General features: G+C 39.0%; 2 protein-coding genes across 2 annotated transcripts; both read right to left on the bottom strand.

Annotated features, from left to right (window-relative positions):
- Nucleotides 1–6,323: 6,323 nt before the first annotated feature.
- Nucleotides 6,324–10,516, bottom strand: LOC137742387 (N-carbamoylputrescine amidase). Its single transcript, XM_068482242.2, has 9 exons — nucleotides 10,186–10,516; nucleotides 8,826–8,874; nucleotides 8,202–8,293; nucleotides 7,900–8,051; nucleotides 7,775–7,821; nucleotides 7,655–7,688; nucleotides 7,258–7,424; nucleotides 6,842–6,938; nucleotides 6,324–6,693 (listed from the first exon to the last, which is right to left on the bottom strand). The coding sequence occupies exons 1-9, from the start codon at nucleotides 10,272–10,274 to the stop codon at nucleotides 6,518–6,520; spliced, it is 903 nt and encodes a 300-aa protein (XP_068338343.2). The 5' UTR covers nucleotides 10,275–10,516; the 3' UTR covers nucleotides 6,324–6,517.
- A 3,805-nt stretch (nucleotides 10,517–14,321) lies between these two features.
- Nucleotides 14,322–24,006, bottom strand: LOC137743629 (uncharacterized protein At2g27730, mitochondrial). Its single transcript, XM_088680599.1, has 5 exons — nucleotides 23,647–24,006; nucleotides 17,935–18,765; nucleotides 16,878–16,997; nucleotides 15,179–15,217; nucleotides 14,322–14,749 (listed from the first exon to the last, which is right to left on the bottom strand). The coding sequence occupies exons 3-5, from the start codon at nucleotides 16,977–16,979 to the stop codon at nucleotides 14,540–14,542; spliced, it is 351 nt and encodes a 116-aa protein (XP_088536725.1). The 5' UTR covers nucleotides 16,980–16,997; nucleotides 17,935–18,765; nucleotides 23,647–24,006; the 3' UTR covers nucleotides 14,322–14,539.
- Between the last annotated feature and the right edge of the window lie 480 nt (nucleotides 24,007–24,486).

Below are 24,486 nucleotides of genomic sequence, written 5' to 3'. Positions count from 1 at the left end.
GACGGGAATAAATGAGATAGTTAACCAAGGGCAGCACATGGGTGATGTCAGCCCCTCTTCAATACAAAATTTTGAATCAGACTCGGCTAGTTGGCGAAAGTACCTCACTTTTTCATCAAAGATAGAAGTAAATCAGACTCCTGAGCGTCAAGCTCCACCGCTGCCCATCGAATCAGGGACTGTGCCGCCCGCTAATGCAGTCGCCTTCTCTGAAGCTGGGCCGTCCCAAGTAGCCCCACTGGCCACCTCTTTAACCCCATCAAACTCATCCACGTGGATTGAAAGATGGCTTTATCCAGAGGTGGCCCCAAATAAAGGAGGGCAACCGCAAGATCGAATTGGCACTCGGGAATAAAGAAGCCGAAATCCTCTTTTCCAAAAAAAAAGAGTTTTAGATTGTCCTAAGCAACCTGTGGTCACCTCAAATCCTTGTAATAGTTGGAGATATTCTTTGCTTGATAGCAGAGATCTCACCAAACATAACCTATTTAGTTCTAGCATCGGAAGAACAAGGAAGATTTAAAATATGATGAAAGATATATTCAAGGAGAATGGAGCACTCTTGTTAGCCGAAGGAGTAGGAAGCGCCAACGACGGTTGATTGCTATGCAGGCGGCCCTTGAGACAAGAAAGAATGATTCGAATCAGGGAATCGGCACGGCTCGAACCCTAATTCTTCATAAGATGCCTTTGGCCCGAGCCCAAACATGGATTAAGGTTATCTAACCTCACAAAGATTGCTTCATTTTCACAAATATAGATTCTCAAGGAGGCTATGGAAGATCCAGATAGCTTTGTATTGCCTGAATCTGAGCCGAGGTGGGTGATGCAATTGTTCTTGATTGGCCATGTATATATGCCACTTTGTGGTCCCTCTTTATTCTGGCTGAGCGGCGGTTATCTGGGGGCTCTGGGCTTCCCCTAATAGCCTGTGGTCTGTTGGCTTCTCTTAGTTCTTTAAGTAACTTTCGTACCTTGTAGCAGTTTCTTCTAAGGCTATTTTGCCAACACCACCAGTTGAAAGAGAATCGGCCAGAGATAGTGATTACTTAGCTAAAGTTCTGAAAGAAAGACCATTGCCCTCTAGTTATTAGCCTTGTTTCTAACAAAATTCCTGATGAAAACAGCTCTTCGCCTATTTGTATTTCTACAATCATGCTTACCAATATACAACTGACTGAACAGTACAGGCATGACAGCTTTGCTTAAGACCGAAATGTTACCCCCGCTCGAACTCAAGAACTAAACTCAAGTCATTGATCATTTCCGCTTATGCTTGCTTCTATTGCCTATCTAAAAGAAGAAAAGATGCACGAGCCACTCTTTCTCTTATATACGCTACGCAGCTTGAAGAGGGAAGAAGAAGTAGAGCGAATGCTCGTTCTGTTGGAACTCTCGATCTGATCTTGAAAGAGGGGAAGGGAGATCGATCTCAATCTCTCGAATCCTTCTCTCTTTCACAACGCTATCTGTCCAAGGGGAAAAGGCTTGCAAATAGTGCAAAGGGTACCGAGCAATCTCGCAAGCTTCAGTTTTCCAGTTCAAAATCCGATGTGAGGAAAAGAATCCTAGGTCAAAGCAATAGCACGGTACGAGCCCATGTTCTCAGTGCTTAGTGTGAAATGACTTAGTCAAGAGATCATAGGATACCGGCAAAGGAAGAAGGTGGATACTAGTTTTATTTCGATTCGGAAAAGAAGATGGATAATCTCAATAGTCAAGGTTGGTTTGAAAGAAAAAAATCAAGGTACGAAGCGAAAGCGCTTGCTAACATGGTTGTTAGTTCAAGAATCCGCTGTGAATGCTAAGCAGAGGCAGTTCTTTCCAGATCCAGGAAACACAGACTTTATTTCAAGAGTTCTAGTCGTGTCTTTCCACTCTAACAAAGTAGTCCGAGGTTATGAAATAAAACGTAGGTTTTCTATACAAATGGTGCCCATTCGGCCAATGTTGAGTATCAGGTGAAGCTACCCTTAATTCCTGCCCCTGTATCAATGCGACCAGGGAATCGATGGCACGTACCGTTGTTAGTTACCAAGTGATGATCTTAAAGCCCAATCCGCAGCCTAATCACTTCGGCTTGTTCCTTCCTCGGTGGATTTCCAAGAAATTCCACTATCGTGGGCTATACCTGATCTTATTTATTGATCATCTTATGATCTCCATTGTTCTGATTTCCCTGCCAGGAAATGGAGAGCTTGCTAAAAAGCTCCTCGTAACGAGATGGGATGGGTGTTTGTCTTCGTGCTCATAACTGAAGAATCTCGTTTCTCATTTAGTTGATCGACCTCTAATCAAGACCTAGGTTCTGAAAGAAAGGCACTGAAAGTGTGCGCCTGCCTCAAAAACTTTATCCTCGTAGCCACCATTTTACTGGATAAACGTCTTTGCTTCACAAGTTTCTTGATGATGGTGGGCAAATAAAGTATTCAGTTCGTTCAGAACCTGCCCTTCTTTCACCATTGCTTCTCAACCTTACATCCACCAACTTCAATTTGAAATCCCAGAAAACAAGCTCTTGTCAAGTGAGCGACATTAACTTACAAACCAGATGATAGATGATGCAATCAACCATACAATACAGTAAATGAAAATAAGGGTTTCGGGGTACAATGTTGAAGGGATACGTACCCAGCTCCCACAAAAGTGCAGAGCTTTACTAGGAATGAATCGGAATTCGAGACAGTTAGAAGGGTTGGAGGTTTGGGTAAAAGTGGAGGCTCAATTACACGAGAATCCCCGCGAGCCCTGGAATTATCCCGATATTCTTGTGCAATAAGGGAAGCTTGGATGACAGACCATTTCAAAAAAGTTATGAAAACCAAGGGTGGGTTCTCAGTCCAGTTGCGCAGATGTGGACGAGCTAAGAGGCCACACCTTCCTCCAACGGTCATGCTCCCATATACAACCAGTTGTGCTTATACAATGAAATCTTGTTTTTTCTATCAATAAACAAGGTAGCGGGTAGCCAACCTACCCGGGGGACTGCCGAGCCACAAAATCCTGCAGATTCTCTAAAAATATCTCTGTTTTCTTTGTTTAGGGCTCTCCATAAGCTAATAATGAATGCCGAGATCAAACGACATCATGTACCACGGTTAGAGGGACCTCTTCTGCCTATTCTTCCCTATGATATTATAGGTTCAATGAAGTTAGTTTCCGCTGCTACTTTGCACTTGACATAAGGCACCGAAGGTGATGTTGCCATGGTATTTATGTGTGGGAAGTGGAATGCGGGCATCCGGTGGTCAAGTTTTGGAGGTTGTCCCGGAAGGCATCTTTCTCTCCCAATTGCCAAGAAGATTCATCTCACTACCTTTCCTATCAAGAGTCATAATATAATTCGAAATGATCCAATTCTCGCATTCCGACTTCTTGAGATATAAACTCCCGAGCTATTGTTTTTCTTCTTTCTTTGGAGCAAGCTCCTGCATACTTTAGGCTACTGAGGAAATTCAACCCTTTTTTCTTTATTTGAGTCTTTTCGCACATTGTCGGCTAATCAACAAATGTGTGCGAAGGGCAAAAGACTTTATGATTCAAGCCAACAATACTCATTTTGTGGCATCAACCCAGTAAAATGGTGGGCCAAGCCTAGCCCTACTGTTTGGCATTGGGTGGTCAAAATGCACCCGAGGCTTAGATTAAGACAAAGAAGCCGCCGAACGCTGCCTCTGAGGAGATATATGAATACTCATTAAGGGATATTTCTATTTGAGATGCTACATACTTACATATGATGTTTTTTTTTTTCACAAGGCAGCAACTCAAGCGTTTTTAATAGCTTTTCCTTTTCTACTTGTAATTTTAATAGCTTTTCTAGTTTTAATAGCTTTTCCTTTTCTAGTTGCTTTTCCTTTTCGAGTTTTAATTCTATTTCTACTTGTAATAGCAAAATCTGTTCCTGGGTCATAAAATTGGGATTTACGTCATTTTGATTCCCTCCAGAAAAGCAAGTTTTTCTTACCTTCCTGTACGAGTAGTGAAGAATTATAGTGAGTTATGGTTGGTTGTTGACCAACGGAAAGCGTGGGAGTCATTGGGCATAGAAGGTTCTCTTTCTCTCTTACGATATAAATAAGTTCGGGAATGAGCTATCATATGCCTTCTATTTGAAAGGCTAATTTCCTTTTACTCAATGAAGAAAGCTAAAACTAAAAGAATGGGACATGGATTGTATTATAAAAGTTTAATGAGAGATGTGAATCATAGCATATCCATAGTACTTCTATTTTGTTTTCAAGGCAATTAAATTCTTACTGTCTGGTAAGGCAAGGAAAGGCTTTTTCCCCTAAGGGCGAACTTAACCGGGCATGGAAGGTAACTCTATCAAGTAAAGCTAGTCGTCAAATCGGATTTGATAAACTTTCTAGCAATTCGCCTCTTTCGGGATCTTCTATGACTCTATTAGCTTCTTTCTTCCAACGTCCAACGGAGCTCACTTCGCTCGCCTAAGAAAGAGCTGTGGGACTTTTTGGATCAATTGCTGAGGAGCGGACGATCTTGGCTTAGAAAGATGCGCCTTTTAGCTTGTTATCGCTTTTTAGGTTCTTGCTCTGGTTTCAAGGAATCCCTCACCCAGTTCCATATGGGTATGAATCCAATCCTAGGGCATTAACCTTTCTGGGACGCCAATCCCTTTACATAGCCATAATAGGCAGTTTTTTCGAAATAGCTACAATTGAATTGGCTGGTCTAGAATCAGCTGATAAATAATAGGCCGCTAGGGTACAGATTTGCTAATTGTTCAATTAACCAGTGTTCTGTTTGTAATTGAATGCGTATTGGCTGTGATTGAATCAGTAAGCGTTGCAGATCTGATCTATAAAGAATGACCCTTATTCGATCTCAGGGCCAATCTAGTAGTTTGGTACCTTTGCCATACGGTAGGGCAAGAGACCTGTTCGTGAGCTCATGAAGTTTGATGAACTACTAGCAAGGTTTCATTTGTAAGCACATCACTTTTGGGCGAGATCCTTACCGCTTGACGGAACAAAGCAGCGTGGGGCAAATATAAAGGCAGCAACCTGGATTTGACCATAACGTTGAGCTGGGCCAGCAACCCACAGTACTTCGATATGCGTAATTCACTAATTATGTGAGGGCACTTGGGATATCATAAAGATAGTTATATCCTGTCATTGGCCTCCCATAAGTGACATTGTTCCAGCAGGAGGAAATTGGCAGATGAACAAACATAGAGTGAGCAATATATGTTGTCTGATCTTTCAGACAGATACGACCCTCCAGAGGAGCCATCCTGAAGAGCCGAGAGATGGCATCCTCTTCAATCTCAATCCGCTTCTCTTTTCCTTTGTCCTTGGCTACTAGGGGTTGACGTTCGGGTAGTGTCTTCCCTTTTCTGAGTTGCATCTGGTCTACCACCTTAGGCTTTTCTTCTTATTGTGGGAAGTTAAGTTCTTCATCTGAGTTGCTCCCTAAGCCTACTATGTTACAGGTGTTGGGTCTTCTCTTCGTGAAGGATCCTTGTGGAAATTTGGAGCAAGGATAATGTTCCCCTGATTTATTTTGTTCCGGATCCACAACTTCAAAGTGTAGCAGATCTCGAGAGTGTGACCCAAGGCCTTCCCAGCAGTAGATTGTAGGACGTGTCGTTATCAATCACATAACACGTGATTTCAGACTTCAAGTCTGCCAACTAACACTTATGGCGAATCTTACCAATCGCTCATTTGGAGTCCGCATTGTATCCTTGGGTGATCATCTTAGTGTGACTGAATTTACTGGTAGGGATTCCCAGGTGAGCTAGAGCATGAAGAGGCCTTCTATTTATGGCAGACCCCAGGTCTATCTGCACTCATGGTTACTTGGCCTCCCCAATGTACCCGAGTCTATCAATGAATCTTATGTTTGAACAAAAAAAAATACGGAAGTTTATAAGATACAATTATCAGAAAAATATAAATTGAAAATACGTAATTCACGATTTGAAATCAATGGTTCAACATGAGTCGATGAATGAGTTGAAAGATTATTAAAATGTCGAATAAAAAGTTCAATTAATGCAAAGAACTACGTGAGGCCTGAAGAAAGTTTAATATAACCATGTGTAATAAGAAACACAATGCATAATCTTTCATTAAATCCAAATCTGAGTGAGCAGAGATATACAAGTTCCCAACTTATTATTCTGTCATAAGCTTTGTTCACACCTACTTTAATTTTTATCCGTTCATTTAGTATTACGGTTTAATAGTATTCCTCTTTACTTGTAAAAGGTATTAGGTTCAAATGTCTTTGTATAATTAAACAACACAAATGAATTTAACCAGAAGCGATATAATAGCATACTAAATAAGATATATGATAATCTCATTCTCAATAAATACCGGATACCTTCAAGATTTAGACAAGCAAATTGAGATGATCATCCAATAATACTTCACTTGAGAAAATTTCTTCCTCGAAAGTAAATCCTAAATCCTCCAATCGTACGAGGCACCGTACCTTGGAAGTCCTTTATTAATTCTACAACAAGCACTGTCAAAACGAATGATCACAAAGGGGAATTGCTGCCATCTGATGTCAGTAGCACCTTGTATAAATCTGGGCGGCGGTCGCGGAATACTCCCCAGCTATGTCTCTTCCATTTGATTTTGTCTAGGTCAAAGTGTGCTACAAGCACAGCTTCCTCTTTATCATTAGCAGTTTCAACAATTTCACCAGTGGGTCCTGGACAATGAATTATGCAAATCCAACTACTTCTTAATAATTCACATCCAACATTAACAAAAGATAGACTATATGGATGTAGTAGACTATATGGATGTAGTTTCAACTTCCATAAAACCAGAGAAAACAGAAAACCAGAGAAACATACCTGCTATAAAAGAGTTACCGTAGAAAGTGATCTCACTCTTTCCATGCTCGGTCTCAATTATCTCCTTTCCTATGCGATTTGAAGTTACTACAGGGACCTGAAGTTCATCAAAACTAGATGAGTTTCCTTGAAAAGAATTCAGTACGAAACAGATCTCGAATTGTCCCCCTTTTATGTTGCATCTTATGACTGGCCATTGTTGATCCAAGGACGCCGAGAGTTTAGAGAATAAATAATAAAGAAAATAAACTTTAACTCCAGATATAGCCAAATGGACAAGGAAATACAAGCTAACCTAGACTAATAAAAATGCTTTCCAAGTCAAAACAGTAGTCTGCTCCTCCGCCCTACTTAGTGCCAAAAAGAGGGAGAAAAAAGAAAGAAGCCAGTAGCCAAACTACTATGAATAAACTTACCACATTAGCCCCAGCATGCCCTTGCATCACTCGCCTCCAGTGATCACGAGAATCAAGACCTCCATCTTGAGGTTCGGAACCAATAGCAGTAGGGTAAAACAATATCTCAGCACCTTGAAGAACCAAAGCCCGGGCAGCCTCGGGAAACCATTGATCCCAGCAAATTGCTGATACAAAATGAAGTACTAGCAGATTTAGATTCTAGTCTTCACATTAAGTATACCATTGGTCAAACACACAAAGCTCCGGATGATTTTTACTATCGAGTACAGAAAGATTGCAGAGTCCAAATAAAGCCCACAGAATATTATAGATATGACGAGCCCTTGAATTGGGCAACTGGTGCCCCCTTAAAAATCATCAAATTAGGGAAGCATCTACTTTAAAATTTGCTCACCAACTCCAATAGTTGCGAACTTGGTCTTGAAAACCTGCTTAACAACAACACTACATTAATCACCATCAAAAGCACGCTAAATAGCATTAAGTATAGATTGTAATTGTCTGAAGCACCGACCTTGAATCCAGTATCACCTGGATTGAAGTAGAACTTTTCCTGGTAGCCTGCAGCAGAAAAATAGTGGCTGTTATTAAAGGTAACAGGTGAATTTAAACAACAGGAACATTATCCTACTTGAATACCTGGTCCGTCTGGGATGTGGGACTTCCTATAAAGTCCAAGATCTGCCCCATCAGCATCGATAATGGCAATTGAATTGTAATGGGCATTATTTGCCTCTTCGAAAAAGCTAACTGGTATTACCACACCCAACTCTTTGGCAACTTTCTGCATCCTACAGAGCTTGCAATTAAAATTCTTAACAAGTATTACTGCCCAAAAAATGTGCACAAATTAAATTAAGAAGCTTTTCTTCTCTTCTTTTTTCCTGTATTCTTTTTTAAGATTATCCTGGTATGTTGTAAAGCTATTTTCCAATACTCACCTAAGAATGGTTGGATGACTCTTGTATGGCTTTGCTCGCTGAAAGAAGTCCTCCCTTTGTGCCTGACAGAAGTAATGTCCCTCAAAGAGTTCCTGCAACAATCAATCAGAAAGGACTTAAACTATCAAAATGTGCATTCAATCATACGTTTATGGAAAACTTGCTCCTCAAGCCATATTTATTTGGGTTATTTTTCCCCTTCATATGCCTTGGTTTTACCATAATTATGTATTCTTTTATTTCTTCCCAAAACAAGGTGCCAAAAGGCCACAAAAATTACATGCACGTAATAGTTGCAAGCACTCTGTGCAGCACTATTCGGAACTTCAACGTATCAATGAACTGAAGCAACATCCATTATTGGATAGGAGCATGAAAGCTTGACTGTTGTCCAAAAGTTGTGTCAAAGAATTTATCAAAGTTCTTAGTATCTTAGGTTGAATGCATTTTCTTACTCTACCCTTTGTACGCTTAGGCTAAGCTCTGCAGATATACTTCTAATTTGAATTATCTCTTAATAACTTTGAGGATGTATCACTATAAGCATGGAAAAGAAAAGAAAGGGAAAATAAAAGAGTTCAAAACTTAGGAAAAAAAAAATCTTCCAGATTTGAAGTGTCATACCTGTATAAGAATGATATTTGCACCCTTCGCATGAGCAGCTCTAACCAACCTGAATGGAAAAGGATAATAAATTCAACTCACAAGATATTGCTTTAGAGAAAAAGCAGGAGCATGGGGAAGGGCAAACATAACTTTAGGTCAAAGCTGACCCGGAGAGGACCCAGCTGAGGCAAGACCCTCAAGACCCCTCAGGATCTCAACTCTTTAGTTTAAATTAACCACCCCCAACCCAAAAACAAAAACTAGATCCAAATCCATATAGTGTAGGTGGGAAAAAAAATTTATCCTCATTTACTCTCAAATAAAGTTTAATAGCCTAATTCTAAAATGGTTCAATTTTCTGAAATAACATCATCCACTACGCAACATCGCATGATATGCTTCACATAAAAAAATAAATAAAAATAAAAAATAAAAAAAATAAAATCTTACGAAGCCAGGAAGAAATTAGTTGTACATGAGCATATCATGTGAACTCTTGTCACAAACTTGTGTGCGTGGTTGTCCAAATGAAAATTAAATGGCTAAAAAAAATCATTTAGTTAATTTTTTGAAGAGATGATCCTTGAAGAGGACCTAAAAGATAGACGGTTTCAATGAAGGGACTGCACTGTAGTTCTTTCTTTTCATAAAAAGAGGGCTTCCTCTTTCGAAGCCCTACACAACCGCACTAGAATGCTCAAATGCATACTCTTTAAGTAATCTAATGAGACACAAACCACACTCTCAGTCATTTGATCGAAATCCGACCAACAATAGAACAAAAGCTTGGAACACGTAAGCAAATGACTTTCTTCATATTAACCAATAAATTTTGATTCAATACGCATAACAATCTTCAAAAGCATACTCTTTAAGTAATTGAGGAGATGCGTCATGATCCAATTCATGAGATCAAAGTTGAAAGGTTAATACGAGGAAACGCCTATTAACCAGAGCAAGCAAACTGTACCTGAGTAAAGCAGTGTCAAGTTGAAATCAAGAGACATCCGCCTTAAAGCGAATAGAATCCACAGCAACCACTTACTTTTGCTCTAACAAAAGGGTTTTCAGTATTGGCCACATTGCGAGGAATGGCAAAACAAACACGAACATATAATTATACAACTGGAGCAATGTTCTGGGTAAAAAACCAGTAAAATGGAGTAATATTGGCAAAAGAAGAACAACCCAGAAATTAAACCGGTACAAGAATTGTTCACATACGGAAAACAAGCTGATAACCTTTGGTTCTATAGTTGCAGAAATACACATAAAAAGTTCAAATTGCAAACTTTAATAAATTGGGGAGAAACAAAAACTCAGCAAATTTATTGATCAAGTAAGATTAAAGGGGTGAAGAGCAAGAGGGAAGAGAGACCTTTCGGCGGTGGCGACGTTGGTGGCGACGTCGTCGGTGCAAGCGAATTGCAGAGCTGAAACCACCACCTCCCGTTTACCCTTTTCCATTTTCTTCTCTCTGTGCGGATTATGTTCTGATCCTGTCCTCCCCTGAAAATCTTCTGTTTACTTTAGCGTGATAACTGTTGTTAATTGGTTGAGTGGCGCTTTTAACTCCGCCGCCTTTAGCAAAGTGGACTAGACCTGCCATTTGATTCTCCGCTACGGGTGGAGAAATTTTTCTGGGTACCCGGTGCCCCATGTCAAAAAAAGAGATTTTTTAATGTCACAAGCATACGAAATGATACATCACGTGTTATTATACAGATAATAGAGTATATATGTTAAAAAATTAATAACTTAAAAAATAAATCACTTACATAAAAATATATGATATATCATTTATCTTTTCGTCATAATAAAAAATTTATCAAACAGTTGGTATACCCCACAAATGGCCACATGACACGTAGCCTTTATTTACCACGCAGCCATCTTTTTGACAGGTTGCAAACAATCTACCCGTTTAATCCTAAATTTTCAGAAAATAAATTAAATAAAAACAAAATAAAATAATTAAGGAAACTGACCCAGATTCTGGTCCCGGAGTTCCCGATCTCCGCCCCAGCCCCACCCATCTATCCCTTCCCCTCTCCCTTTTTCTTTCTATCTCTTCTACTTTCCTATTTTTCGTTCTAATGAAAAGGACACTACAAATTGTCGTCAGCCATCCCTACAAGGTTGGCGACAACAGATATGAAGGTTGAAGTTGTCGCAGATCATCGGGCTTCATGACGAGGTAAGAAGGGAAGAGGAGAAAATGAAGATTAGGAAGCGAGAGAATGTCGCTGGTGTAATATCGCCATCAATGGAGGTGGGTCGTTGTCTTGCCATGATTTCATGGCGGCGAGGGGTGATTGATCGGCGTGAGTTCTTGGCGTGAGGAGAGTGGTTTTTTCGAAATTCTATTTCACTTTAGGGCTAAATTGGGAATGTACTGACAAAAATAGTAACATTTTTTTAAGAGCTACTATACCCACCCTTTATCTTATTTCCCCATCCACCTTATATTTGCACTCACTATAAAAGTTCAAAAATTAAAATATTATTTTCTCACCCATTATTATTTCTAAAATAATCCTATATATATATATATATATATATATATATATATATATATATATATATAATTAGAGATAAACTTTTCTCTTAAAAAAAATATTAACAAATGATATTACTCGTCTAAAAGCCAAGGGAAAAAAAAAATTGAGGTCTTCTAATCTCTAGCCTGATGTACATGTTTGGTAGGAATTGAAAATGGAGAAGCTTATTCAAGTAAACCATCCCTCAAGTCCGAACCCCTGGGGTTTTTTTTTTTTTTTTGCAAGGAGCGCATGTATATGAGGTTATGCTAGATGATGATGGAGAATGTTTTCTAAAATTTCATTAAGGGAAGGCAAATAGGAGTTGTAGAGAGGTGGGTTCTAATTTGGGCAACCAAAATCTTAGGGATAAAAACATTTTAGTAATTATTCCAGAAATAAAAATAAAAAAAGAAAAAAGAAAAAAAAAACACTAAATCGTAGACGTGGATTTAAAAGAAGATCACGAATTCTAAAGAAAAACAAGACAAAAAAAATCCCAATTCATATTCCCCAAGGATCAAACCAAGAGTAATTTAGTCAGAAAATTACAGAAAAGCATTGAAACACGGGGAGTTTATTGAAAAAAAAAATACCATGAATAGAATCTAGAATTGTTCAAACAAGTCGGATGTGTGCAAAACAAGTCCAAAAAAAATATTAGTCTTTGGGCAACTCCTATGCCACTCAGTGTACCTATGCTCAGATAGCTTACTCATCAATTACTACATTTGGGACCTCCCACCTTTCTCCAAAAGCCTCAAATGTTGACATGCATTATAAATTGTCCCCAGTGTAGATACATTTCGTTTGTCTCTTCATTTTAGTGTAGTCAAAATCTCCTTTGGTTGCACCCAACTTTTAGACAGATCAATCAACAACGAAGTCTCTTTAGGCAATAATCTATTAGCAAATGAATGACCCTCCAAATGGCATGCTACTGTGTGATTATGCACTCCAATAACTACCGTCAATATCCAATCATCATGAATTGCTAGCTTTTTACCTTTTAATTGAAACAGGCATCCACATTTTTTTCGTTCCAGAATTCCTTCTATCCTCATCATTTATGTCTTTTTTGTGAATTCGATTTACATATTGTCAATTCCCTTCACAACCCATGTAAGTCTAGGGCTCCTGTTATCTTTTCCACCTTGATTGGATCATAACGTCACAATAACAAAACCATTGACCTTCCCAACTTCTCGAGCCCATTGTATTAATTCTTCTCTACTCTTGAATAACTACGTACCAAAATTGCACACTATAAATAAACATACAAAAGTATAAGTAAATCAATTGCATACTCAAGCAAATATTACCTTATTTGTGGTAAATTCACTAGTACAATCCACCATGTGTGTAGATGCTAGATTATTACGAGATTCATCTATCTGCTGCAAACGAATTCCACCATACGTAAATAAATGGGCATTACATCAAGTTGAAAATAGTGCTAATTAAGAAAGGGATTTGTGTGTAGGTTTCGAAGACAGCAAATCAAGTTGGACGATTATCAATGTCAGTTGCGACAAACATGCCTTACTTGAATTATTACCCTAACCCAATGAAAACAAATTCTAGGAATTCTCATAGGAAAACGTGATACAAATTGCACCCTAGCCTAATGCAAATTCAAATGCTTCAATTGTACGATGTCGACAAATCAAAATGACCCACATAAAATTATCTTTTACATGTTCAACAGAAACATAATCATCTACTTCTTCTCTATAAATGTCATCTTCTAAGTTCATTCTTTTTGCTTTCTCTGAATAAAAGGAGATGGGAAGGATGAGTTAGGGTTTAAGGGAGACAAATCGTCTAAACATAGCGTGAGAGTTATCACACCCAAACTTTTCTTTTTTTATTTTTTATATAAAAAGAAAAAAGTAATGCAAAAGAGGGTAACTAAGGTCCTTATTAGTCATTTTACAAATGGACAAATTTGTAATTAAAAAAATTCATAAAAAGGTGGATGGGAAGATAAGACGTTGGAATGGGAATAACAACTCTCTTAAAATTAAATAAATATGGGTCATGCCTTTATTTGCTGGGAACACTAGCTCAGATGGGGAACCGGGTACCCTAAAATTTTTTTCCTAAGGGTGAGCATACGGGTATTTGGACTCGTGCATTCGGACCATATTATTCAATGCGATGTAAAACTATCCAATTTCTATATTTAATTTTTAAAACGGTCTGAGTTGGACTTCTGAACTGAACCGAAATGGGTGGTCCCAAAAAAAAACCGAACGGTTCGTAAGAGGAAAAAAAACAAAACGGAACCGATTGTTTCGATATTATACCAGAATTGAGGTAGTACCAAAAGGAATTGGATCCTCTCATGAGCAGGTAATCAAGAACCTCCTAACCCACTAACACGGACCGTTGAATTTTGATCCAACGGCTACAATTATTATAAGTTTTAGAGGGGCATTCTATTTGTTTTAATCCAATGGCCCGTGTTATTGGATCAGGAGGATCCTGATCTCCTGCTCAGGAGAGGATCCAATTTCATACCAAAATAGTTTCGGTTTTTTCGAGTCGGTAATTGTAAAGGCGTAATTAAACCCTTATTACAATTCAAAAATCCCAACTTGAAACCCTAATTCTATTTCAAAATTTCCATTTTAGAATCCCAAATGGAAGCCCTAATTAAATTTGATGAATTAGGATGAAATTTCTTCTTCGTGCATTGCAGCCATCGGAGGTGAAAGAGAGAGAAGGCGTCATGTCGGAGTCGTCGAAGGTGATATAAAGAGAGAGAGAGAGAGAGAGCGTCACGTCGGTGGTGTGGCTAGCGTATGGTGTGGTGCGGTGTGGCCGAAGAAGGAAATAGAGAGAGAAGGCATCGGGTCGAACCTGCGTTGCGTTTACCACTACTCCTTGAGCCCCAGTGACATTCCCACCTGGTAAGTTGGTAACACAATTCAACAACATTTTCTACCCACTTATTAACTTGTTAACATAATGGAAAAGCAATCGCACTGGAAAACCAAGTGCTAAACACCTATCATTTACGCATATATTTCCCGAAACAGAAAAGGTCATGAGAATATTGCGGACCTCAAAACAGTATACATCCGGAACACAAACAGAGAAGGTTCACAGCTTGTATTATTCCTGCGCTCTACCAGAACTAGTTATAACAACTGAAGCTTCGATAGTCCATATCAAATCATGTCAATCTCAGTCCTGCACTTCTTCCTTCTTTCGACTAGCTTTGAGATACCAACCGAGAGAAGCAGCAGCAGTCATAACACCAGCTACAACAACATAATTCCGGTACTTGTCAGTCGATACCTTGGCTGTTGATGCTCCAGAGGAAGAGGCACTAGGTTTGGCATCAGAGACTGGGCCCCCTGAGCTTCCAGCTGGCTTCTCTTCTGGTTTAAGGCCCTGAAAATGTTCAAATTGACCATATTATTTGTGGCAGCGGCATGCCAATCCCAACCAGTGTGTAAATCAACCAGAACGTATAAATCAAATTGATTTTGTGATAACCATAATAAATATGTGATCAGCAACGCAAAAATAAAAATTGACACCAACAAATCGCACTATAAAGCGCAAGTGATGTCGTTCCAGTTTTATCGGGATGTCCCCACCAGAGGGACAGAAGATGAATAAAATAGGTGCACACCAATGTATGATCCCCACTTGTATTATTGTGTTTTTCAATTTAAATGAGCTTTCATTGAACACTACAAAAACCTTCATAAGTGATCCGCTAAAATAAATAAAGAACGCTTTACATTCTAACGTGATGAGCATCTAAGATTGCTTAATTCTTAAAGAACAGAAAAAGTAAAACATTCTTAATCATACTTTACGTGCAAGCTTCTCCAGCTTCTCTTGCTCGATTTTCTGCAAAATAACAAACAAACAATAACTGTGAGAAGATGTATCAGAATAGCATTGCAAATATGATAAAGAAACAGACAAAATCAAAGCAATCATTCACGCATCATAGAGTATATCAACATATTTATGAGTATCTATACACACAGGTTTTTTCCACAAATAGAGTACCACAAACTTCCAAATGTGTGGGACTGACACGACAGCGATGAGATCCTACAAATCTAAATATCTGAAACAATACAAATGCATGGGTCATATTGTAATCCACTACAGAAACCAGGTGTTCTAATAGAAACCCCATCTGAGTGTCTGGCAACAAAAGAAAAACGGAGAAACCATCTGCGAATCTGAGTAATCCTTTGAGCGACATTTCTATCACCAAATCATCTTAACACTAATCAAATTAAGATACATTCTTTTTTTTTTTTTTTTTTTTTTCCCTTTCAATGTTTGGATCTTCAAAACTCCAGCATAAAGCCAAAGGAGAATTAGATGCAAATCAAGATCCTAAACTGTTGATGCAGTTGACTTTCAATCCCAAAAGGAATGAAAATAAAATTAAGAAACAGCCAGAAGATTGGAGATAAATAGAAATAATGGGAATCGGTCTCAAAGGAAAAGCAGGCATTATTCTATCCTCGATTGTCATCACAATTGAAAGAATCAAATTCAATCAGACTAATACATTTTTAATCATTACGGAGAAACCCCCCACGCCCACTTGATAATCAACATTTTAGAATAAAAAAGAAAACAAAGAAAGAAATAAAGGCATCTCGAGAATAACAGAACAATATTTTATGGAAACCAAATCCAAAATGATTAGCATATGAACAGTGATTTGAGATCCATCGCATGTCGTCACTACCCAGTTCATATGTTGCTTTTATTTGGGCCTATGAAGTTCACATGCATATGTACAAGTTCAAGATATAAGTACAAGATTGATGAAACAAAATTCAAATAATTTGGTTGTAGAAAAAGAAAAGTTCAGGATTTAAGCTCAGGGTGGGCTGAACTCATCAGGTTTTGAATAAAAAAGAAATTTGGGATGCACCTAGCCGAGCCAAAGAACAACTTTTTTTATTTTTAAATTGCTTAAGAAAAATCCCCTTTCATAGGTTCATTGGTATATGAATCTCAAAAGACGCACAATACGCTTGAGAAGTTCTAAAATCAAATTATGACATCTAATACAATAATCATGTGACATAGAAAGATTAAAACACAATGACCCATCAAATACATGTCTAAATTGCATTTTATTACATTAAAAAAAATAAAGCCTCTTCACCGTATGTGCTTGTACGTGGATCGACTTATTTAGCATTCCATTAACTTGGTTCTTGCATCATTTACACCCAACTCTAAAAGGTGTTTACCAGCTATAAGATTAATACTGAGGTCCATAGTATACAGACCTGATACATTTCTACAAGTTTATCTTCAGATTTTTAATCAGTTTCTTAGTTCATATTCCCAAGACAGACAAGTGATTTATATAAGTTCAGCTCCTAAATAAAGACGGTTCCATCATCCGACAATGTTCCTCGGCACTTAACCTACGTCCAAGAGGATATTAATAAAAATGCACCACAAATAAGCAGCCAAACAATTCAAAGGAAAGGCATAAGAGAAAATATCCAGGGAATTTAGAAATGACCTTGATGTAAACATTCTCTGCAGCTTTTTCCTCCTCACTGAGAACTTTTCCACTGCTTGAAAACCTCCGAGGCACAAACCTTGCAGCCATCCTTGATGCCATTGTAGTTGATTATCCTACCTGAAAATGATATTATGGATCAAGAAAAACATACCCTTATCTTTTATTCTATAAGCGATGTTTTCAGTTCTAAAAAAAACTTCTAAAATACAAAAAACCAAAAATTGTAAACTGTTGATAATCTCTGATAAACCCAACTGTCTTATTGTTTAACTTAATAATATAACCCTTTCCACCATAACCTTTATCAAGTCATATTCAAATTGCATACGCACGATAGGATGTTCTCTATTGTACCCCACCCCTGGAACAACAAAACCATTAAGGACCTAATAGCACATAAGCCCCCTTTTGAGTCCAATATTAACTAGGCAAGTATGAGAATTCAGTAAGATACATTAAAGATCACCTCCAATTACAAACCCCGCCCTCATCCCCTCGCCCAAAAGAAAACCCAGAAGAAAAATTACACAAATAAAGAAAGAAGCAAAATGCCTCGGTCTGTTTGAATGTTCATTCTTCAAAATAAACATGGTATATTTAACACAAACTAAGGACCAACGGCAGCTTGTAACACACTCCCTTACTTTCTTTCGAAAGAAGAGAGAATTATATTTCACTATTTATAGCCTATAACTAAACAGAACCTTAATTCCCTTTGCCTTGACTTGCAAACAATTTCATTTTGTTATAACCTCATCCATTCCAATAAACCCAGATTACAGAATCATACGAAATGAAATGTGCTATAATACTTTTCAAAAAATTATTAACAAATCGAGCTTCAATTTTTATAGAAATTAAGGAACTGGTGCAGCATAAATAAATTCAACCTTAAATCAGCACTGAAAAAATTTAGGAAAATTGATTCCACGAATTATATCGGAGTCACACTCGCAGTGGTGACTGACATCAAACAGCTAGGCAACTCGATTACAAACCCTAAAATTGCAAGAAACACACAGTCGATGAGAAATGTTACAGAGAAATGGCTTACCAGACGAACGCTTGCAGCGATTGAGACGAGAGAGACGATAGAAGAAGAATCTAGTTGCTTAAAATGGGCATCCTCAGGGTTTATAAAGGATGGACTCAGATGTAGAAATGGAACCTCTTCACCGCCTGATTTGAGAAAAGGTTTTTTTTTTTTTTTTTTTTTTTTTGAGCTGGACCGCTGGTTCGGTTCAATCATAGTTCCTGGTTCGGTTCAATTACATAGTTGATCAGTCGACCCACCTAAACCAAATTGCATGGAGGAATTTAAATTTTGGGTACTTTAATTATTCGTTTTGTACTATTTGGTACATGGGATGGGACGGAACGCACTCGTTTCACGTTTAGTGCGCCAAATTGTTTAGGACGCACTGTCCTGTAGAACAAATGTTAGTCACTTTTTTTGTTCCACCTTCTCCTTGGAAGGATTTGTTCCAACCCATGGAATACAAAATTATAATTTTTTGGAACAACAATACCCCTCTTCCTTTTCATTAATTTCACTATCTACCCTCCCTCTTTCTCCCGTAGCCTCCTTCTCTTCTACCATCCATTTCTCCTATAGCCTCATCCTCCTCCACCACAAACCCAGTAAGCCAACTATGGCTAACCCAATCCCAACAAACCCATTCGAACTCAAACCCAGCTTTCTCTCGCCGCCTCCCTCCTCCCTGCTAGTCCCACGATGAGACTATTGCCAGCGACGCCCAGGACTCGCATAGCAAGCATCATCGAGCCTCTTTCGATGACAACAAAAAGTGCAAAGAAGAGACCAAGGCCGTCGTTGACAATGTCAAAGCTCCTCCACCGGTACCTATTCAGTCCCTCTGTGCTCCTAAAGATAAAGATGCCAAGTCATAACAGTTCATATAATTTTAGTTAGCAAATCATTCTTGTTGTAACTGTATTATTACTTCTGTATAGTTTAGTTAGGTGGTTATGTTTACAGGCTGTCATAGATATTTTGGTACATAGCCTTACATATATATATAGAGATTAGAATGTAAGAAAATGTTAAGTTGTGAAAAGTAAATGAGAAGAGGAATATTAAGATAGAAATTATCTCTCTGTTCTTTAAGGTTTTTCATGGTATCCATCGCCACCGCCTCACGGCTCTCTTCGATCATCCTCTCTTCCGCCGTGCTCTCGTCTCCGTTCACTTCTCTCATCTTCGATCTGTGAGATATTACCAGTGTTGTTCTTTGATCTCGCATCTTGGATCTTGCCTCTTGTTGTCTGATGGCGTCGCCCACCGGTTCCTCTTCTCCGACTCCAAATCCCAATTCCTCTTCTCCAAACCCTAATGTGTCTAATTCGTTCGCTTCTCTCACGATTCAGAACATCGGAAGCATGGTGCCGATCAAGCTCAAGCGTTCGAATTACCTACCATGGTGTGCTCTCTTTGCCCCTATTCTTCGCCGGTACAAGCTTCTTGGACTCATTGATGGCACTGAGCCCTGTCCGGCGCCATTTCTCCCAGACAGATCGATCAATCCTGTTTTCGAGAGTTGGTATGAGAAAGATCAGAATCTTCTCATCTGGTTCAATTCAACACTCTCTGAAGAAGTCATTCCCTTCACTGTCGGCGTTTCGTCTTCCAGAGATCTGTGGCTTAAACTTGAGCAGCGCTTCGGTGGTGTTTCTGATGCGCACATTCATCAGCTTCGTTCTCGCCTTCAGTGCATTCAGAAGAACTCTCAATCAATGGCGGATTATCTGCAGCAGATCAAAGAAATTTCTGATTCCCTCACTGCAGCAGGTGCTTCGATTTCAGATCGCGATCTAATTGCTGCTACACTGGCTGGTCTTCCTGATGAGTTCGAATCCTTCATCGACTCCATCATGCTTCGTCTCTCTTCCACATCTCTTGATGAGTTGCATGGATTATTACTCACCAAGGAGCTTTCCATGAATCGACGAAAGCAACTTGCCTCTTCTGCACCTACTGAACCGTTTCATGCTCTCTCGGTTCATGCTTCACCGCCTCTTCTTCCTACACCACCTCAGGCTTTTGCTGCTCAACAGACTCCTCTCCATAACTCTTCTCGATATAACTCCTATCGTGGCCGGAATAATCGATTTTCTAATAATCGAGGACATAGAGGAAATCATCGGGGCAACTACACTCATGGCTTCACCTCTGGCCCCAATCGTGGTCATCATTCCTCCTCTCGTAGTTCCTTTTCATCGGGTGCTCGTCATCCCTGCCAGATCTGTGGGAATACAAGTCATGAGGCAATCGATTGCTTTGATCGCATGAATCCAGATATTTCTGGTAAAATCCCTCCAGCAAAGCTTGCTGCAATGTGTGCGCGCTATCAATCCAAGTCCTCTTCTCCTTCCTGGCTCATTGATTCTGGAGCAACTTCTCACATAACCAATGACATCTCCAACATCTCGTCTCCATCTCCTTATACTGGTGAAGATAAAGTCTACATTGGTGATGGTAAAGGTCTTCACATCACTCATACTGGTTCCTCTTTGTTACATGCTCCTCATCATTCCTTTAAATTGAACAATGTACTTCATGTTCCTCAAATGAAGCACAACTTATTATCTGCCTTTCAATTTGTCAATGACAATTCATGTTCATTAACTCTTGATTCTGATGGATCCTCTGTAAAGGATCGTTCTACGGGGAAGATGCTTTTGCGGGGACCAGTTAGAGATGGCTCCTACCCTTTGCAAAGCTTTTCTTCCAGAGGTATCTCTTCTGTTTCTTCATCAGCATTCGTCAGTATTAAAGCTCCAGTGAAGATTTGGCACAGTCGATTGGGTCATCCCTCCTCTACCATTTTTCGGAAAGTAATCTCTAGTAATCGTCTTGCACTGCATGGTAAATCCTCCGTTGACTTCTTCTGCTCAGATTGTGCCATTGCTAAGAATCATAAACTGTCCTTTTCTCCTGCTAAGTCATCAACTCCTCATAGTTTAGCTTTAATTCATTGTGATGTATGGGGACCTGCCCCTGTGTCTTCTGTGAGTGGTTTTCAGTATTATCTGTTGTTAGTAGATGATTACACCAGATATAGCTGGTTCTTTCCATTACGCAGAAAATCTGAGGTGTTTTCTACCTTTGTAACTTTCAAGAACTATGTGGAAAAATCTGTTGGCAATCAAATAAAGACTATACGTTCTGATTCAGGGGGTGAGTTCACTAGTGCTTCTTTTCAGTCTTATCTCCATTTGAATGGCATTTCTCATCAGTACAGCTGCCCACATACACCTGAACAGAATGGATGTGTAGAACGCAAGCATCGACATCTTGTCGAAACAGCTCGAACACTGTTAGTCGCTTCTCAAGTCCCTTCCGTTTATTGGGTTGAAGCCTTCTCCACTGCCATTTACTTGATCAACAGGTTACCCATTTCTGGTCTTCTTAAATCTCCATGGGAGTTACTATTTCATACACTCCCTGACTACACTCGCCTACGGATCTTTGGGTATAGTTGCTTCCCCTGGTTAAAACCTTATGTTCACTCTAAACTTGATGGCAAAAGCAAGCAGTGTGTTTTTCTTGGGTACAGCTTACAACATAAGGGTTATAGGTGCTTAGACACAGCCACTGCCCGAGTTTACATCTCTCGGCATGTTCAATTTGATGAGACCTCATTTCCCTTCACTACCAAGACATCTTCATTATCTCCTTCTACCCTTCCTCTCTCTCCTCCCTTTGATCTACATTTTCCTATTTCTACCCTACACTCTGTTCCAACATGCTCTCCTCCTATTAACCCTATTACCCCTGCTTCCTCTCCTAGTGCTCCTGTCTCCCAAGTCCCGATCCAATCTCCATCACCTTCTCCACCTTTGCCAAGTCATAACACACACCCAATGGTCACTCGTTCGAAAAATGGTATTTTTCAGCCTCGGGCCTACAATGCTACCAAACATCCCCTCTCATCCTCTATTGATTATATCCCCACAACTTACAATCAAGCTTCTAAGTTTGCTGAGTGGAGAACTGCAATGCAGGCCGAATTTAATGCCCTCCAATCCACTGGTACATGGATCTTGGTTCCTTCTTCTTCCACTCAAAATATTGTTGGCTGTAAATGGGTATTTCGAATCAAAAAGAAGCCTGATGGCACAGTTGACAGGTATAAAGCCCGGCTTGTTGCCAAGGGCTTTCACCAACAAGAGGGTCTAGACTATCAAGAGACATTCAGTCCTGTCGCAAAGCCTGTCACCATTCGCATCCTGTTAACCTTTGCTGTCCAGTTTAATTGGTTTCTTCATCAACTCGATATTAGCAATGCTTTTCTTCATGGTGATTTAAAGGAAGAAGTCTTCATGCATCAGCCACCTGGTTTCAGTGATCCAAACTATCCAACTCATGTGTGTAAATTGAAAAAGTCCCTGTATGGACTCAAACAGGCCCCACGGGCATGGTTTGATAAGCTGTTTCAGTCTCTTCAGTCTCTCGGCTTTACTCAGTCCTCCTCTGATGCATCTCTCTTTGTTCTCCAGGCTCCAGTTCTTGTGGTTGTACTTGTCTATGTCGACGATATATTGGTCAGTGGTCCGGATTCTTCAGCCTGCCATCTGTTCATTCAGAAGCTAAGTTCTTTGTTTCCTGTTAAAGACTTAGGTCCCTTACATTACTTCTTGGGACTTGAAGTCCAACGCACCACAGACGGATTATTTTTACATCAAGGGAAATATTTGCTGGACCTTTTGCACAAGACAAAAATGGAGGGTGCTAAGCCTTGTTCGACACCTCTTGGTACTGTCAAACTGGATCACAGTGGTACACCTTTGGCAAATCCTACCGAGTATCGATCCATTGTGGGAGGTCTTCAGTATCTCACTTGGACTCGGCCTGATATCTCCTTTGCAGTCAACCAAGTATGTCAATTTATGCATACTCCTACTGACTTACATCTGCAAGCAGCCAAGAGAATTTTGCGTTTTCTCAAAGGTACATCTTCTCATGGCATCTGGTTTCTTAAGGGTCCTCTTACTCTATCAGCATACTCTGATGCAGACTGGGCTGGCTGCCCATTTGATAGACGATCCACAAGTGGATTTTGTGTGTATCTTGGCTCCAATTTAGTCAGCTGGAGTGCTAAAAAGCAGTCTACTGTCGCTCGTTCTTCTACTGAGGCTGAATATCGGTCTCTTGCTCACACTGCCGCTGAAATTACCTGGATCTGCAAGGTTTTCAGAGATTTTGGTTTCCCCTTCACGCTCCAACCTACCATCTGGTGCGACAACATCTCTGCCATTTCACTTGCATCCAACCCTGTTTTTCATGCCCGAACTAAACACGTGGAAATCGATTACCACTATATCAGGGAGCTGGTCCTTGCCAATCTGGTTAAAATTCAGTATGTCTGTAGTCAGGATCAGATCGCAGATATTCACACCAAATCTCTGTCTAAACATCGGTTTCTCTTCCTTCAATCCAAGCTCTCTCTTGGCACTCCTACTCTTTCCAAGCTCAGCTTGAGGGGGTGTAAAGATAAAGATGCCAAGTCATAACAGTTCATATAATTTTAGTTAGCAAATCATTCTTGTTGTAACTGTATTATTACTTCTGTATAGTTTAGTTAGGTGGTTATGTTTACAGGCTGTCATAGATATTTTGGTACATAGCCTTACATATATATATAGAGATTAGAATGTAAGAAAATGTTAAGTTGTGAAAAGTAAATGAGAAGAGGAATATTAAGATAGAAATTATCTCTCTGTTCTTTAAGGTTTTTCGCTCCACCTTCTTCTCGAACGCTATCACCATAGCCAGGTCGTCGTCGTAAGCCTAGAGAGGACGACGACAACACTGTAGGAGGACGATGACGGCATTGAAGAAATTGATTGAAATGAATTTGCAGATCCGACAATCCGATGAAGCCTCTGTAAATTGAAAAAAAGAAAATTTTGGGATTTTTCTGTGTTTGATTTGAAGAGAAATATGGGTTTGAATTGAATGGAAAGAAAATGAAATGAAAAGAAAGTATGGGTTTGATTTACCGAGTTTGATTTTTACGGAGAGCAATCTGGGCACGATAAGAGTAAGAAGCATATGGAAGAAGAGAAAGTAGAGAGACATGGGAGAGAGATGGTCAAAGAAAAAAGTGTGTATAATAATAATAATAATAATAAGAGAGAGTTTAGTTGAGGTCCTTAATCCTTCTTCTTTTTTTTCTTCTTTTTTTTTTTTTTTTTTTTTTTTTTTTTTTTTTTTTTTTTTTTTTTTTTTGGGCTTTCACTTACCCTACCAATTTAATTATTCCAAATTGCTTATGGGTTTTGATAAATAAAATAATAATAATTGCTTATGGGTTTTATAAAATGAGTACATTTATATAATGAAATTTGGCTACATTTTATATACAAAAAATTGGTACATTTACATAAAAATGTGGGTACATTTTGTAGAAAACAATGGGTACATTTTATATTAAAAAAACAACAGTACATTTTAGATTAAAAAATAAATAGTATTTACATTAAAAAATGGGTACATTTTACATAAAAAAATGGTACTTACAAAAAAAATAGGGATACATTTTACATATAACAAAGTGGTACATTTGTAAAAAAAAAAAAAAAG

This window comes from Pyrus communis, chromosome 11 (assembly GCF_041283825.1).
Source record: "Pyrus communis isolate YQ-2024b chromosome 11, ASM4128382v1, whole genome shotgun sequence".
In the NCBI taxonomy this organism is placed as follows: domain Eukaryota; kingdom Viridiplantae; phylum Streptophyta; class Magnoliopsida; order Rosales; family Rosaceae; genus Pyrus; species Pyrus communis.
Note: the sequence above shows the minus strand (reverse complement) of the source record. Positions and strands in the feature narration are given on the sequence as shown.